This window comes from Nelumbo lutea, chromosome 7 (assembly GCF_056320005.1).
Source record: "Nelumbo lutea isolate HS-2025 chromosome 7, American lotus-T2T, whole genome shotgun sequence".
NCBI lineage: Eukaryota > Viridiplantae > Streptophyta > Magnoliopsida > Proteales > Nelumbonaceae > Nelumbo > Nelumbo lutea.
This window is the reverse complement of record NC_142690.1, coordinates 32,999,090-33,013,402: the sequence shown is the minus strand read 5'-3', so window position 1 is coordinate 33,013,402 and position 14,313 is coordinate 32,999,090. Positions and strand designations below refer to the sequence as shown.

General features: G+C 39.8%; 1 protein-coding gene across 25 annotated transcripts in view; it reads left to right on the top strand.

Moving 5' to 3' along the window:
• Positions 1-14,313, top strand: part of LOC148846019 (5'-3' exonuclease family protein) — a 109,831-nt gene that overhangs the window by 78,341 nt on the left and 17,177 nt on the right. For all 25 annotated transcript variants that reach the window (XR_016102182.1, XR_016102181.1, XR_016102180.1 and 22 more), the window contains 2 exons: positions 738-796; positions 4,322-4,366. Coding sequence is in view for 22 of the 25 variants with exons in the window: in XM_088954668.1 (XP_088810794.1) it covers positions 738-796; positions 4,322-4,366 (104 nt within the window). In the remaining 3 variants the exon portion in view is untranslated. The remainder of the gene's footprint in view (positions 1-737; positions 797-4,321; positions 4,367-14,313) is intronic.

Genomic DNA, 14,313 nt, shown 5'->3' with positions numbered 1-14,313 from the left:
CACACAAAGGGCAACAGTGACATTATTTTTTTCTAGTCATTTGATATATTGCTTTATAGCTTAGTCAAATTATTTCATTTAGAATATCAGAAAATGCATAATCTACTTCATCAACTTGTTTTTTTCCTGGTCATTATTTGAAAGTTTGAACTTCTGTCTTTGTATTTATCCAATATCATAAGGAAAGATTCTGACTGCAATATTTGGTTTCAGATGTAAATAATCAAAGCATAAGGTATAATTTGCACTCTTAGGTAGAGTTTAGGGATGAAAGTGAAATTTGTCTTAAAAATAAACATCCTTTATTAATCCATTTGACTGGTTTGTCTAGATGGTAAATGTGGTATTTAATTTTATAAGGGCGACTTTGAAATTTATTTATTGAGTATAAAATTGAGTAAATAAAGTGCACGGAAGAATTTGCAATTATAGTTAAAGTTTGAGAGATAATCAAGTTTACCCAAATAGGAAACTCACTTATTTTCGTTCAACATTTTACATGAAGATCAAAAACTTTTGTAGAAAGTATAGTCACAGTGTTCAAGTCAAATATTTTCTGACCTACTATGCTTGCCTAAACTAAGGTGAGGCACTGTTGGTGAAGTTGATGTGATTGCGAATAAACAGATAGCCAGACTAGGGTTCAGTTGCATATTATCTTTCTCTGTCCTCTTTTTGTTTGTGGTAGTTATTCAACTCCTTCATTAATTTTGTGTTGTCCATACATTTTTTGCCAGGTAATTTGGAGAATTTGCTGCGATGTGTTGATCAAATTGAAGAGGAACGCATCAAAAAGGTTCAGCAATCATCTCTTATCAATAGAACATTTTGTTTTCTACCAAAAGATGTATTATAATGGATATCAATCATATTATTCCTTTTCAATAGTTTTTGTGGGATAGGAATATAAAATTAGAATTGGGTAAAACTAAAGTTAGTTAACCTTGAAATTACAGAAAATGTCAACTATCTTTTTGTGGATTAAATTTGGATTCTAAGGAGTTCATAGAGCTGATTTGGACCAGCTAAGAAGGTGAAGCTTTTGTAACACCAACTTCCCATAGGTCAAGGCATCCCTCTTACTTTCCCAATTGAAGCTCCAGTAGTATTCCAACTCCTTCCACATTGAAGGGCAGAATAATAGGTTGGGAGATTCTTATCACCTTGAAGACACAAAGGTGAATTCAACATTGAGTTGATAAACATGTCCAAAGTGTCTCTGCACTCTGCTCAGCATATTTGGACTGGGCTTGATGCCAATTTGAAAATCTCGTTGTCTGTTTTAACCCAAATAGACTTTTCTCTGTGGTATAGTCATAGTTGTCAAGGCGACGCCTAGGCATGACAAGACACCCTTTGAGGTTCGCCTTGCCTAATTGCCAACCAGTTTTGTACTATGTGTTATAAAATACTTTTTTATTCTTTATTTTTTTGACATTATAATTAGAAAATAGGTACTATTAAACTAAAATATTCATTTTGTGTGTTTGTATACTAATTTGTTTCTATTATTTTCTTATTTATTAGGATTTAATCAATACAAACATTGCTAAATGCTGTAGTGAACCCTCAAAGACTTTAAAACCTGAACCAATAAGTAAGGAAGAGCTTAAAATTTTGTCTGATCAACACATTTTGTACTTCTACTACTACTACCTTTTCTTTTATTCTATTCCTATAACAAAAATAAGGGTTCAGCCCCTATATTTTTTGAATTTTCTTTTCCTTCTTTTTTTCTTCTCATGAATATGTTGATTTTCTATACTTAACATTAACTCTATACTTTTCTTATGAAGATTATGAATAATTATTAAGGAAATATGGCTATGGTACCTAGGATCTATGTTTTCTATATAAAAAAATCCATCGCCTTGGCGACGCCTAGGTGCCTGCCTAGGCGACACGGCGTCCCCCTGATGCCCAGCCTCGCCTTGGTGCCTTGAAAACTATGGGTATAGTGTGGATGGTGTGTCTCTGCACTAGTTCCTTCATTTTACCAGTCAAATGCCCCAGTTTCCGTCATTCCAAAAAACAATCATAGAGATTTTGCACTCTGTTAAATAATTCAGTCCAGCTAGAGGTGTAATAGAGATTAAAAATTCATGTTCACAGCACTGCCACCAGTCTTAGATTTAACTCTGCATACCAGACATGGCTGAATCATCAGTAACCATGATTGCCTTCTAGAGAATCTAGACCTTTCTCTCAGCAATCCAGACGGGTAATAGAAAGCAATAACAATATACCCCCAATCAATTATACTCACTGTTCTATGGCAACTATATAAAGCGAGGATGTTGCCATCATAAGAATATGCTCAGATGAGCCAAAAAAGGGAATTTGTCAGATCTGTGCTAGTCTAAACAGGCTCTAAATTGCTGCCACAAGCTAATCTTTGCATATATTGCCCTAGGAAACAACCAAAATACCTGTTGTCTGTTGGCATATGGAATGGACTCCGAAATGGTAAGAAGGATCATCTTCACTACCCAACTAACATAATGGGAGCTTTAAACCACTTTTTAAACAACCATTGTGTGGATCAGAAACTCAAAGGGGGTTCATTTGTATGTGCAATCAGTCCAGCAGTGTTGGGACAGTTTTGGCAATTTCTGTTGTACTGAAAAGGTATGGTACTAGACAAACTTTAACCAATCAGAAGCCCACATGAATTTGGATGGATACTGGTTGATTAGCATTTGTATATTCCTCTACCTTCATATGACTATGTTTCGCGAACACCCTTCCCAGGAGTTCCCTTAAGATAACACAGTACAAATGAAAGCAAGCTGCATTTAATCCACCTCAACACCTGGCACCTCCAGTAGATCTTTGCACTCTTCATAAGGTGATAAAATAACTGTGCAGTTCAGATTCAGATTCCTCAGTAACTCCTCTGCTACTTTCCCCCAATCTCTTGGTGGTCTATTTAATTCCACAACAAGTCTCTTCTTCCAATCCTCCTCCGGTGCAGTGAAGATCAGCCTACCTTCACAACAAGTCTCCTCTACCAATGCTTCGAATTCCCCTACTATCTAAAAATTATAAAAAATTAGCACTTTAAAAATTCAATTTTGACTTATTTGTTCCTGTATTATAGAGCCTTGGGATTACTTCAGCATTTGGACTAGAAGTAGACATTATAACAATTATATCTAGGATTTCCTATGGGCTTACAGCATAGTTCATTGAAATTATAAAAAGGCCACTACAAGCCAAATAAATAAGAGAAAATTTAAGAACTCTCTTACTATATAGCCAACTCTAGAAAAAAACTAAACTATCCTTAACTAGATCTAATGGATACTAAAACAATGGTCAGGCCCTACATAAAAATGCAATAACAAAAATACCAATGCTATTTATAAATTAAAGAACATAAATAAACTGACAGAACTGTTAGTCTATGGAACTTATGATCCATGCCCTAACTTCTCAAAGATGTCTAAGGGATATTATGATCCCATATCTCTATCAATTACATCCAGAATCAATAAAAATTTATCTCCAAATGAGGCTTTTATTGACATCTTCAAATCCCAGATGAGCCAACAGCATCAATGTTGAAATGACCAATATGAACTACTCTACCAATATAATATCACATTCTCTTTTCATACTAATATTAATGTGAGCGGCCAATCTTCTATTATCCTTTTTTTCCTTTATTCCTACTCCCTATTATAATACCACCTTCTCTTTTCATATTAATATTTCCATCCTTATCATTTACCCACCATAAATAGAAAAGAAAGAAAGAAAGAAGAGACAGAAGTAACAGTAGGAATAGGGACATATCTAGGGAAATTATAATGATAAAATAGTAAATATATGGAATTTGGTTTCTGAATGAAGCAAGTATGGCTGGGGTCCTAGTGTCCTGCATGAAGATTCATTTGCAGACACGATGGCATTGTGTTATATGTGAGCAGACATTCAAAACAAAATATGAGTTATATTTCAACAATCTTTAATAACATGTTTTCTTTTGGTAGTAAGAATATAAATAGCTTTTAGTGAAAAGGAAAACATAAGGTCTATGATCAATATTGCTAATATAATCTTTAGTATCAACAAAGTTATACTTCAAACGTGTACAACTATACAACTCAGATATCTTAATCTTCTTATTTAGGAATGAGATTTATTTGCTCATATTATGTTTCTCTCATTTTGTATATATTAAACCTTGTTCATGTGTGTTATTTTGCAGTATTTTTAAGTTATTGATGTGTCATATTAACATAGATGTTCTGAAATTTGATTGGGTTCAATTGTATTTCATTCTTTGCTAACCTTTTCTGTTGCGGACTGTGTACAGGCCTTGATAGAAAATGCTGATCAAGCTTTGTTAAGCAAGAACTTGGTAATCTTCCTCAAGTTTACAAGTTTTCCTTTTGCATCCCTTAATATTTGCAATCACATTGAATATTGACTACTATAAGAGTGAAATAGCTTGTTCCTTTATCCTTCATTCTTCTTTCTGATAATCGACTTGTATTTATTTGGAAGAATAGATTAACACTCCTTTTCATAATATTGAAAGTCTCCATGATAGAACCCTATAGTTTACATCTTAAAAACTTGAGAAGGGGCTAACAAGATATTACAAGCACACACTATTTTTTATTGGTAAATATTATTTTATTACTGGTAAAATATATAGTATCTACAATGGTTTAGAAATGCATATGTTGAGATGGATGAGTGCAAAGACCATTTACAACACCCATAAGAAGAATTGATCTGTTTCAATTTGAAGGCAGTAGGGGCAATCCAAAATGGATCGACAGTGAACAAAGCAGGATCCATTTTGGTCTGCCCCTAGAATGAGGGAAAGTAGACTAAGATGGTCTTATCATGTGCAAAGACCATCTACAACACCCATAAGAAGAATTGTTCTGTTTCAATTTGAAAGCAGTAGAAGACCTAGGGGCAGACCAAAATGGATCGACACTGAACAAAACAGGATTCATGTAGCCAACCCCATATAGATGAGATAGTGTTTATATATAAAAATAGCGAAAAGAGGAGTATCTCATCTAGTGCACTTCTTACCTGTGAAAGTTTAATAAAACTTCAATTTATCGTTTTAAAATCTTGGAAGCTCAGGCCTTATAATTAGTATGATCCTCCCCCTTTCTTTTCTTCATGTTGGTTCGGCTGATATGTTGTTATTCTCTTGTCTGGGCTGGGTATTAGAGTCTCTAGGTAATGGGCCTTAGTAACTGGGCCTAATTTTATCTTGTGTTTTATTAGACTGGGTGTTCCATCACTAATCAGGGGCATCCTGGTCCTTTCATGTAAATTATGTATTGCTCTTATATTAGTGAACAGTGCCGGATGATGAACAGTGCCCATTCGAACACATCAGACTCTCCCCTCTTTTTCTTCCTCTTCTTCTTCTTCTCAACTCTCTCAACAGGTTCAGTTCGACAAACATGGTATCAGAGCTCTAGGTCTGGTCATAGAACACCTCTCTCGCCTGGTTACAGCAGCTGTCTTGCACTTCTCTCTCTATCTTGGTACTGCAAAGAAACCCTAGGTCTGGTCGTAGAACACAACAGAACCTATACCTAGGGTTTCCCTTGGTTGTAGGGCCCAAGGGGAGTTAGTCCCAGTAGTTGATGCCCTAAGAGATACACAGAGCAAGATGTAGCCATTCGGCTAAGTGAGATCTGTGTAAAACAGATCTAGAAGAGAGGACTGATTTCAGCACAGATCTAGAAGAGAGGACTGATTTCAGCAGTCCTAGAGCAGTTTGTGGGTGAAGGTTAACCTGCGATAGCAGTGATTGGTGTGTGGTAGAAGCCACAACAGCTAGGTCAGGGTTGCGGCAACAGTGGCCAAACACAGCAGAGTTTTTTTTTGGCTCGGCACTTCAACTGTAAGTGGCAGCTTGTGACAGCAGTGAGTGGAGCAGTACAACAGAGTGGGAAGGGTATTACAGCCCTAAAACAGACCCTCAGGTCTGAGATTACAGTGCTGCAAGGTCCGGAAGTCTGAAGAGGTTTCACATAACCTATGTGACAGTTTTGGTACTCTTGCAAGTCGGAGAAGATGTCTTCCTTATCTGGGGAAGTTTCTTCTAGAGATATTAGGACTAGTGGGAGGTCTCCTAATCTGGAGAACCCTAATTTGCACAGCCTACAGATAACAAGTGTGTTACTTGATGAATACAATTTTAGGGAATGGTCTGTTTCGGCCATGCTCTTTATCACATCCCGGGATCTTATAGGCTTTTTGGACGGGCAGAAGAAAGAACCCGGAATAGGGAGTGTTGAATATGCTGTTTGGAGAAAAGAGAATGGTACAGTCATGTCCTGGCTGCTTGCTTCAATGACTCCCAGGGTAGCTAGGACGGTTCAACACTTCTCCACAACTGCCAAGATATGGGAGAAGGTGTCTAAGACCTATGGGTAGAAAAAGAATAATGCCCGAATCCATAGACTGAATCAAGATATTGCTGCCCTGAAGCAGGGAGACATGAATGTTGCTACATACTTTGCTACATTAGAAGGATTGTGGGAAGAGCTGGATCACCACCTCATCATAGACTGGGAGAATGCTTGAGATAAGGAGAAATACGACAAACAAGTTGAAGAGGGTAGAGCATTCAAATTTTTGGCTGGCCTAGATCCGGTATATGAGAACATAAGGTCCCAAATTCTGGGAAGAGATGAGATGCCTGATCTACATCATGTCTACTATCTTGTGAGAACTGAAGAGGTGAGAAGAAAGGAGATGCAAGTTGATGCCCAGACTAAACTAGTAGAGTAGTCTATAGAACATTTAGCTCTCATTTCTACAAGCCAAAGGAGGAACAAGTTCTCTAACAAGAGACACCTGAGGTGTACTCACTGTGGGGGAGAAAAACATATGAAAGAGAACTGTTGGGTTCTCTACCCTCATTTGAAACCAACAGCATTGAGGAAAGAGAAGAAGCACTAGAAGGGTCATTCGACAAGTGGGAACCTAGCAGCAAGTCACAGTGATGGAGGTTCCAAACACTCATCCACAGTTGCTTTCTCTTCTTCGGGACAGACTACCAGTTCCCAAGGACATGGGCCTATGGATTTCACAGCTGATGAGGTAGAGGTAGAGGTACTTAGCCGGGCACTGGCTCGCCTAAGGACAAATTCTCTTGCTTCCACCTCCCTTGCCAGATCAGGTATTGTTTCAGCCTTTAGTGCAACTAGTTCCATTGATCCAGCCTCCTGGATTATTGATTCTGGTGCAACTGACCACATGACTCACATGTCTTCCTTATTCTCTTCCTATCATTTAATGTCTGGTCAAGACAAGATGAAGGTTGCTGATGGTTCCCTCTCTACCATATCTAGGAAAGGAGTGGTTGATCTAAGCAAGGACATATCCCTCAAATCTGTCTTACATATTCCCTATCTCTCTTCAAATATTTTATCTGTTTCAAAACTTACCGAGAACTTGAATTGTAGCATAACCTTTTTTCCTACCCATTGTGTTTTTCAGGACAGTTTGACGAAGAGAACGATTGGGAGCGGTCATGAGCGAGGAAGCCTCTACTACCTGGATGCAGACATCAGTTCAGCCCTTCAAACATCTACTACTAGTGGTCAATCTAATGTGGAGTCATTATCTAAGCTGCACCTGTGGCATGCTAGACTAGGTCATTTACAGTTCTCGTCATTGGAAATGTTGTTTTCGGAATTGTTTCAAGGTGTGTCAAGTCAAAAGTTAGTTTGTGAAGTCTGTCAATTATCAAAACAGTGTAGAACTGTGTACTCAACTTCTAGTAATGAAATTCAGGCACCTTTTGACTTAGTGCATTCTGATGTTTGGGGTCCTTCTCCCATTGTTTCTGTGGATGGCTATCGATACTTTATTAGTTTTATTGACCACTATTCTTGATGCACATGGATCTACTTATTAAAGGCACGAGATGAAGTGCCGCGGGTAACCATGGCATTTTGCAAAATGATTGAAACACAATTTGGCAAGAAAATCAAGCAATTCAGGTCAGATAATGCTGTTGAATATTTCGAAAGATCCTTAAACTTGTTTATGGAGGATGCGGGAATGATTCACCAGTCATCTTGTGCTAGTACCCCCCAACAGAATGGGGTTGTTGAGCGCAAGAATAGACACTTATTGGAGACTGCACGAGCTTTATTATTTCAGCACAAGGTTCCAAAAGGCTATTGGTCTCAAGCAATCCTCACTGCATCATATCTGATTGACCGAATGCCATCTAAGGTCTTGGGAATGAAGACTTCATTTTCGGTTCTTTTCCCTCATCTCCCTGTTTTTTCTCTTCCACCGAGGGTCTTTGGCTGTGTATGTTTCATACATGTCAAGGATCCAAAGAAGACAAAACTGGATCTTCGAGCTACAAAGGGAATCTTCTTGGGTTATTCTCCTATTCAGAAGGGATACAAGTGTTATGATTCAGTCACCAAGAAAAGATATGTCACAAAAGATGTGGTGTTCTTTGAGTCTCAATCCTACTTTCAATCTTCCTTGGATCCTCTTCAGGGGAAGACTAGTAGGATGGAAGAGGACCCTCTGGTTGATTCTTCTATTCCCCATTTCTTTGTGCCCCTCTCTGTCTCGGATCTTCCATCTTCTCCTCTTGATCCTCCTAGTTGTGGTATCCCAGGTGAATCTAGTGAGGCTCCTATTGGCCCAGCTACTACTAGTGATGTGGAAAATGTTACTAAAGGCTCCAACAGGCAACAAAAAGATATCAGAATTACCTACAATAGAAGGAAGAAGAGCCCTCCAACTCATGATAACAACCAATTGGACTCGGATCAACCTGTCTCAGTAACTCAAGGTAATCCTATCAATTCCTCTGACTTGGATCTTCCAATTGCACTTCGTAAATCTATTCGTTCTTGTACTATCAGATACCCTATTGCGGATTTTGTGTCTTACTCACACTTGTCCCCTAGTTATTGTTCTTTTGTGTCTTGTCTCTCTTCTGTGCATGTTCCTACTAGGTACTCTGAGGCTGTGTCTGACCCAAGGTGGAAAGAGGCCATTAATGATAGTAGATCTACTAGAAGGGAAAGGTACTGTTGGATGCAAGTAGGTATTCATCGTGAAGCATAGGGAGGACGGGTCCATTGAAAGATACAAGGCTAGACTCGTGGCAAAGGGGTTTACTCAAAAGGAAGGAGTTGACTATAAAGAAACATTTGCTCTTGTAGCAAAACTCAACACTATCAGAGTCCTACTCTCATTAGCTGCAAACTTCTCGTGGTAGCTTCATCAGCTGGATGTGAAGAATGCTTTTTTAAATGGTGATCTACATGAGGAGGTATTCATGGATCCTCCACCAGGTTATGAATTTGGCAGAAAAGTGTGTAGACTGAGAAAGGCACTATATGGCCTTAAACAGTCCCCTTGCGCCTGGTTTGAGAAGCTATGTGGAGCCATGAAGAAAGGTGGTTATATTCAAAGCGGGGCAGATCATACTCTATTTATAAAAGTAGAAAGCCTTATGTGCTGATTCGGCCAAGCTTCTTGTGAAAGGAAGAGGAGAAAGTTGGGGGTTTCAGCAATAGACAGAGGAAAGGGAAGAAAAGGAGAAGGTTGACTAGGATAGTGATACAAAACCCTAGCCGCCAGCCCCTTATTCTCTTTATAATTAACTTAAATATGGGATATTACAAAGATGCCCCTAGTAGGGCGACAACTCAACTAAGTACTTACAATTATTTTAAAAATAAAAGACTAATGGGCCCAAGGCCCAACAACTTCTTAATTTAAAAGAAAACAAACTAAACATAAATCTGCTCAACATAAATCAGCCCAATCAACACTCCCTCTCAAGTTGGGAATAGATGTCACACATTCCCAACTTGCGTAGATCATGTTCCAGCTTATTCTTCACAACACCTTTTGTGAGAACATTAGCAAGCTGCAGATCAGAAGAAATGTATGGAAGACAAACTTCTCCAGAAGTTACCCTTTCTCTGATAAAATGTCTATCTACTTCAATGTGCTTAGTTCGGTCATGCTTGACTTGATTTTGGGCAATATTGATTGCTGCCTGGTTATCGCAGTATAGCATCATAGGTTCTTCTGCTTGTACATCGATTTCTTCTAACAGAGAACGGATCCAGAGAAGTTCTGAAACTCCATGTGCCATGGCCCTATATTTCGCTTCTGCACTTGATCTTGCCACAACTGTTTGTTTTTTACTCTTCTATGAGACTAGGTTACCCCCAACTAGGGTGCACACTCCTGAAGTTGATCTTCTGTCATCAAGGCATCTTGCCCAATCCGCATTTGTATAGGTCTCTAGCTTCAGTTGTCCATGATCAGTAAACAATATGCCTCTGCTTGGATGTCCCTTCAAATATGCAAGGATCCTGTCAACTGCCTTCCAGTGCTGATCTCGTGGAGCATGCATGTATTGACTCACTACACTTACTGCATAGGAGATGTCCGGTCTTGTCATACACAAGTATAGTAGCCGACCCACAAGTCTTTGGTATCTCCCAAGGTCCTTCATTGGTTCACCTTCTGATGCACTGATTCTATGGTTCTGATAAATGGGGGTGCTAGCTGCCTTTGTTCCAAGCTTCCCTGTCTCTTGGAGAAAGTCCAAGACATACTTCCTTTTAACGATAAAAATTCCATGTTTCGATCTTGCAACTTTGATGCCTAAGAAGTATCTTAGTTCTCCAAGATCCTTAATCTCAAATTCCCTTATGCAGGTTCCTCTTCAGACTATCAATCTCACTCAGATCATTCCCAGTGACAACAATGTCATCCACAAACAATTAGGATTGACACCAAGAGTATGAGGCAGAAAGAAAAAGGAGTATCCGAACAGATGTCATCTTTGCAACTGGCGCAAATGTCTCTAGATAATCAATGCCATAGGTCTGTGTGTACCCTTTTGCAACAAGTCTTGCCTTGTACCTTTCTATACTTCCATTTGCCTTATACTTTACTGTGTAAACCCATTCGCATCCAACTGTCTCCTTGCCTTTTGGTAGGTCCACAATCTCCCATGTCTGATTCTTAATCAAATCCTCTATCTCTTCCTGCATAGCTGTCTTCCACTCAAGTTTGGAGAGAGCCTCACTAACACCTTTGGGTATAAACACTGAATCAAGAGAAGAGAGAAAAGCACGGTAGGAAGGAGAAAGTCCACTGTAGGATAAGTACTGTGAGATACAATGAGCAGTGCACTTTCTCTTCCTTTTTCTAAGAGCAATAGGGAGATCAAGGTGATCTGTAAAAGTGTCAGTAGGATCAATGGGAACTAAAATAGTGGGATCAAGAGGAATACCTAAATCCGTATCAGCCGAATCTGGAGTCTCCAAGGGATCGACAGGAAGTGGTGTGAGTTCTGCTGTAGTGGAATCAACTGCCCTATGGAGTCTCTGCCGTGAGTAATGCTGTGAAATGGAATGCAAAGGAGGTGGCAAGGTGGGTGACATCGGGTGGTGGTCAAGCATAGTAGACACAGGAACTGGAACTGGGAGAGGGATAGACTGCTGACTTACTTCCCCAAAACACTCCCCCTGAGAAGGATCCTTTGAGAAGAAGTACGTAGATTCAAAAAAGGTAACATCCATAATGACATACCGGTTCCCAGAGACTGGATCATAGCAGTGGTACCCTTTCTGATTCTCTGCATATCCAAGGAAAACACATTTCTTTGCCTTTGGATCAAGCTTCAAACGGTAAGGGCCAAGAATATGTGCTAAGCAGACACATCCAAACACCCTTAGAGGAATATGAAACATCTCCCCCAAGGAAAAAGAAGGCTGAATGGGGTCCTGAATCCGAGTACACGAGAGGGCACTCTGTTAATCAGATATACTGTTGTGAGAGCATCACCCCAAAAAGGAACCGAAACTGTGGCTGTGATCATCATGCTTCTTGCCGTCTCAACGATGTGTCTGTTCTTCCTCTCTGCAACACCATTTTGCTGTGGACTATAGGAGCAACTACTCTGATGGACAACACCATACTCCAACAGATATGAGGCAAGATGTCTCTCAAAATATTCCCTAGCATTGTCAGATTTGAACATCTTTATTCTTGTCCCAAACTGTGTTAGTACCATCTGGTGGAATTGCTTCACCAAGGATGGTACTTCATCGCGTGATTTCATTAGGTAAATCCAGGAATATCGAGAGAAATCATCCACAAATAGGAGAAAATAGCGATAGCCGCCCATAGAGGGAACATGATAAGGGCCCTACATATCTGAATGAATAACATCAAAGGGAGAAGAACATCTTTTATTACTAGGTTTAAAAGAGTGTCTACAATGCTTTCCAAGTTCATAACCCTCACACTTCAAACTTGACAGACTCACAGACTCAAACAGTTTTGGAAACAAACAACTCAAAGAAGAAAAGGATAAATGACCTAGACGGTTGTGCCAAAGCATAATCTGACCCTCAGATTTTGACTTACTATCTCTGCAAACATGATGGCTTTGGTGAAGAGGGAGAGCATCCAAGAGGCAGATTCCATTCACTTCACGACCACTCCCAATCGTCCTCTTTGAATCCAGATCCTGCAAAATACAATGTCCAGGAGAAAAAATTACTGAGTAGTTCAGATTCTTAGTCAAACTACTAACAGATAACAAATTAGTGCTCAATCTAGGAACATGGAGGACAGAGGGTAAGCAAATAGAATCATTGATCTTGACAGATTCCTTCCCAGCAATAGGAACATGGGATCCATCTGCTGTGGAGACCCTATCTCTGCCAGAACAGAGCTGATAAGAAGAGAAAATAGTGGAGCAATGGGTCATATGCTCTGAGGCTCCAGAGTCTATAATCCAAGGAGATCTCTCCTTACCTGAAGCAGAAACATAGTTTGTAGTGACATGTGAACTACCTGTGTGGGCAAAGGAGGTAGAGTGGGCTCCACCTGTGCTACCTGTACCTTGTTGTTCGCTTACGGCTGAACTGGAACTAGCTGTATCCCTCTGATTCAGAAGTAACCCAAACCTCTCAAGCTCGGCCCTTACTGCAGCAGCTACAACAGACTCCAAAGCAGTTGTAGTAGGGGAGGCCGGAGTATCACCGATAACTGCCATGTGCGCATTTCCTTTCTTATTTTTCAATCTGGTCGGCACAAGATGTGGGTGAATCTTCCAACATGTGTCTCTTGTATGCTTAGGCTTCTTACAGTAGTCATAGACCAAGTCCCTTTTGTCTTCCTTTTTGTTTTTATTGCCATTCCGTTTAGATTTCACAGCACTTGCCATAGTAGATTGATCAGAACTGAGATTTTTCATCATTACATCCCTCTTGCACTCCTCTCCTAACACAAAGGCATATGCTTGGGAGAGAGTGACACTGCCCCTAGAAAGAAGATGCTGTCGTGCAATGTCATACTCAGGGTTAAGGCCAGCAAGGAATTCGAACACCCTATACTTCTCTAAATGTCTTTGATAGGTAGCTGCATCCTTGGTGGTTTCCCAAGCAAAGGTCTCTAGATGGTCGATCTCCTGCCACAGGGTCTTAAGGACTGAAAAATAGGCTGCAAGAGATCTATCTCCCTGCCTTGTGGCAATAATTTGATTTCTCAGTTGATAAGCCCTAGCAACATTCTTCTCCCTTTGTGAATAGGTTTCTGCAACCCCATCCCATATCTCCTTAGCAGTGTTTTCCCATAAAAAATTTTTACTTATATGTGGCAACATAGAATTACACAACCATGTCATTACCATATAATTTTCCTGCACCCACCTGGAGTTGCCAGTTTCGGGTTTCACCTCTTCACCAGTAATATACCCCAATTTTCCATGAGCCCCAATGGCCATCTTTGCAGATTGGGACCATTCCAAACCACATGGAACTTGAATCGTCTCTTACAAAAAACCCAGAGGAACCCTAAAAAATTAGGGTGCCACTACCTAGGTCAAAATTGAAGAGTCCAAAATTAGGACTCTTTCCCTTTCTCCAGTTTTTCCTGATTCTGATGAGAAACCCTAGACCAGCTACAAGGCATACAGATCCATCAAGAAAATCCAAAAACTAGGCTTACCTGAGAGCTTCGATCAGCCTCTTAAATCTCCATGCAGTCGGCCGATCTAGGGTTGTAGGAGTGAATCTCTTCAAGAACCTTCAACCTGCTCTGATACCAAGTAGAAAGCCTTATGTGCTGATTCGGCCTAGCTTCTTGTGAAAGGAAGAGGAGAAAGTTGGGGGTTTCAGCAATAGACAGAGGAAAGGGAAGAAAAGGAGAAGGTCGACTAGGATAGTGATACATAACCCTAGCCGCCAGCCCCTCATTCTATTTATAATTAATTTAAATATGGGATATTACAAAGATGCCCCTAGTAGG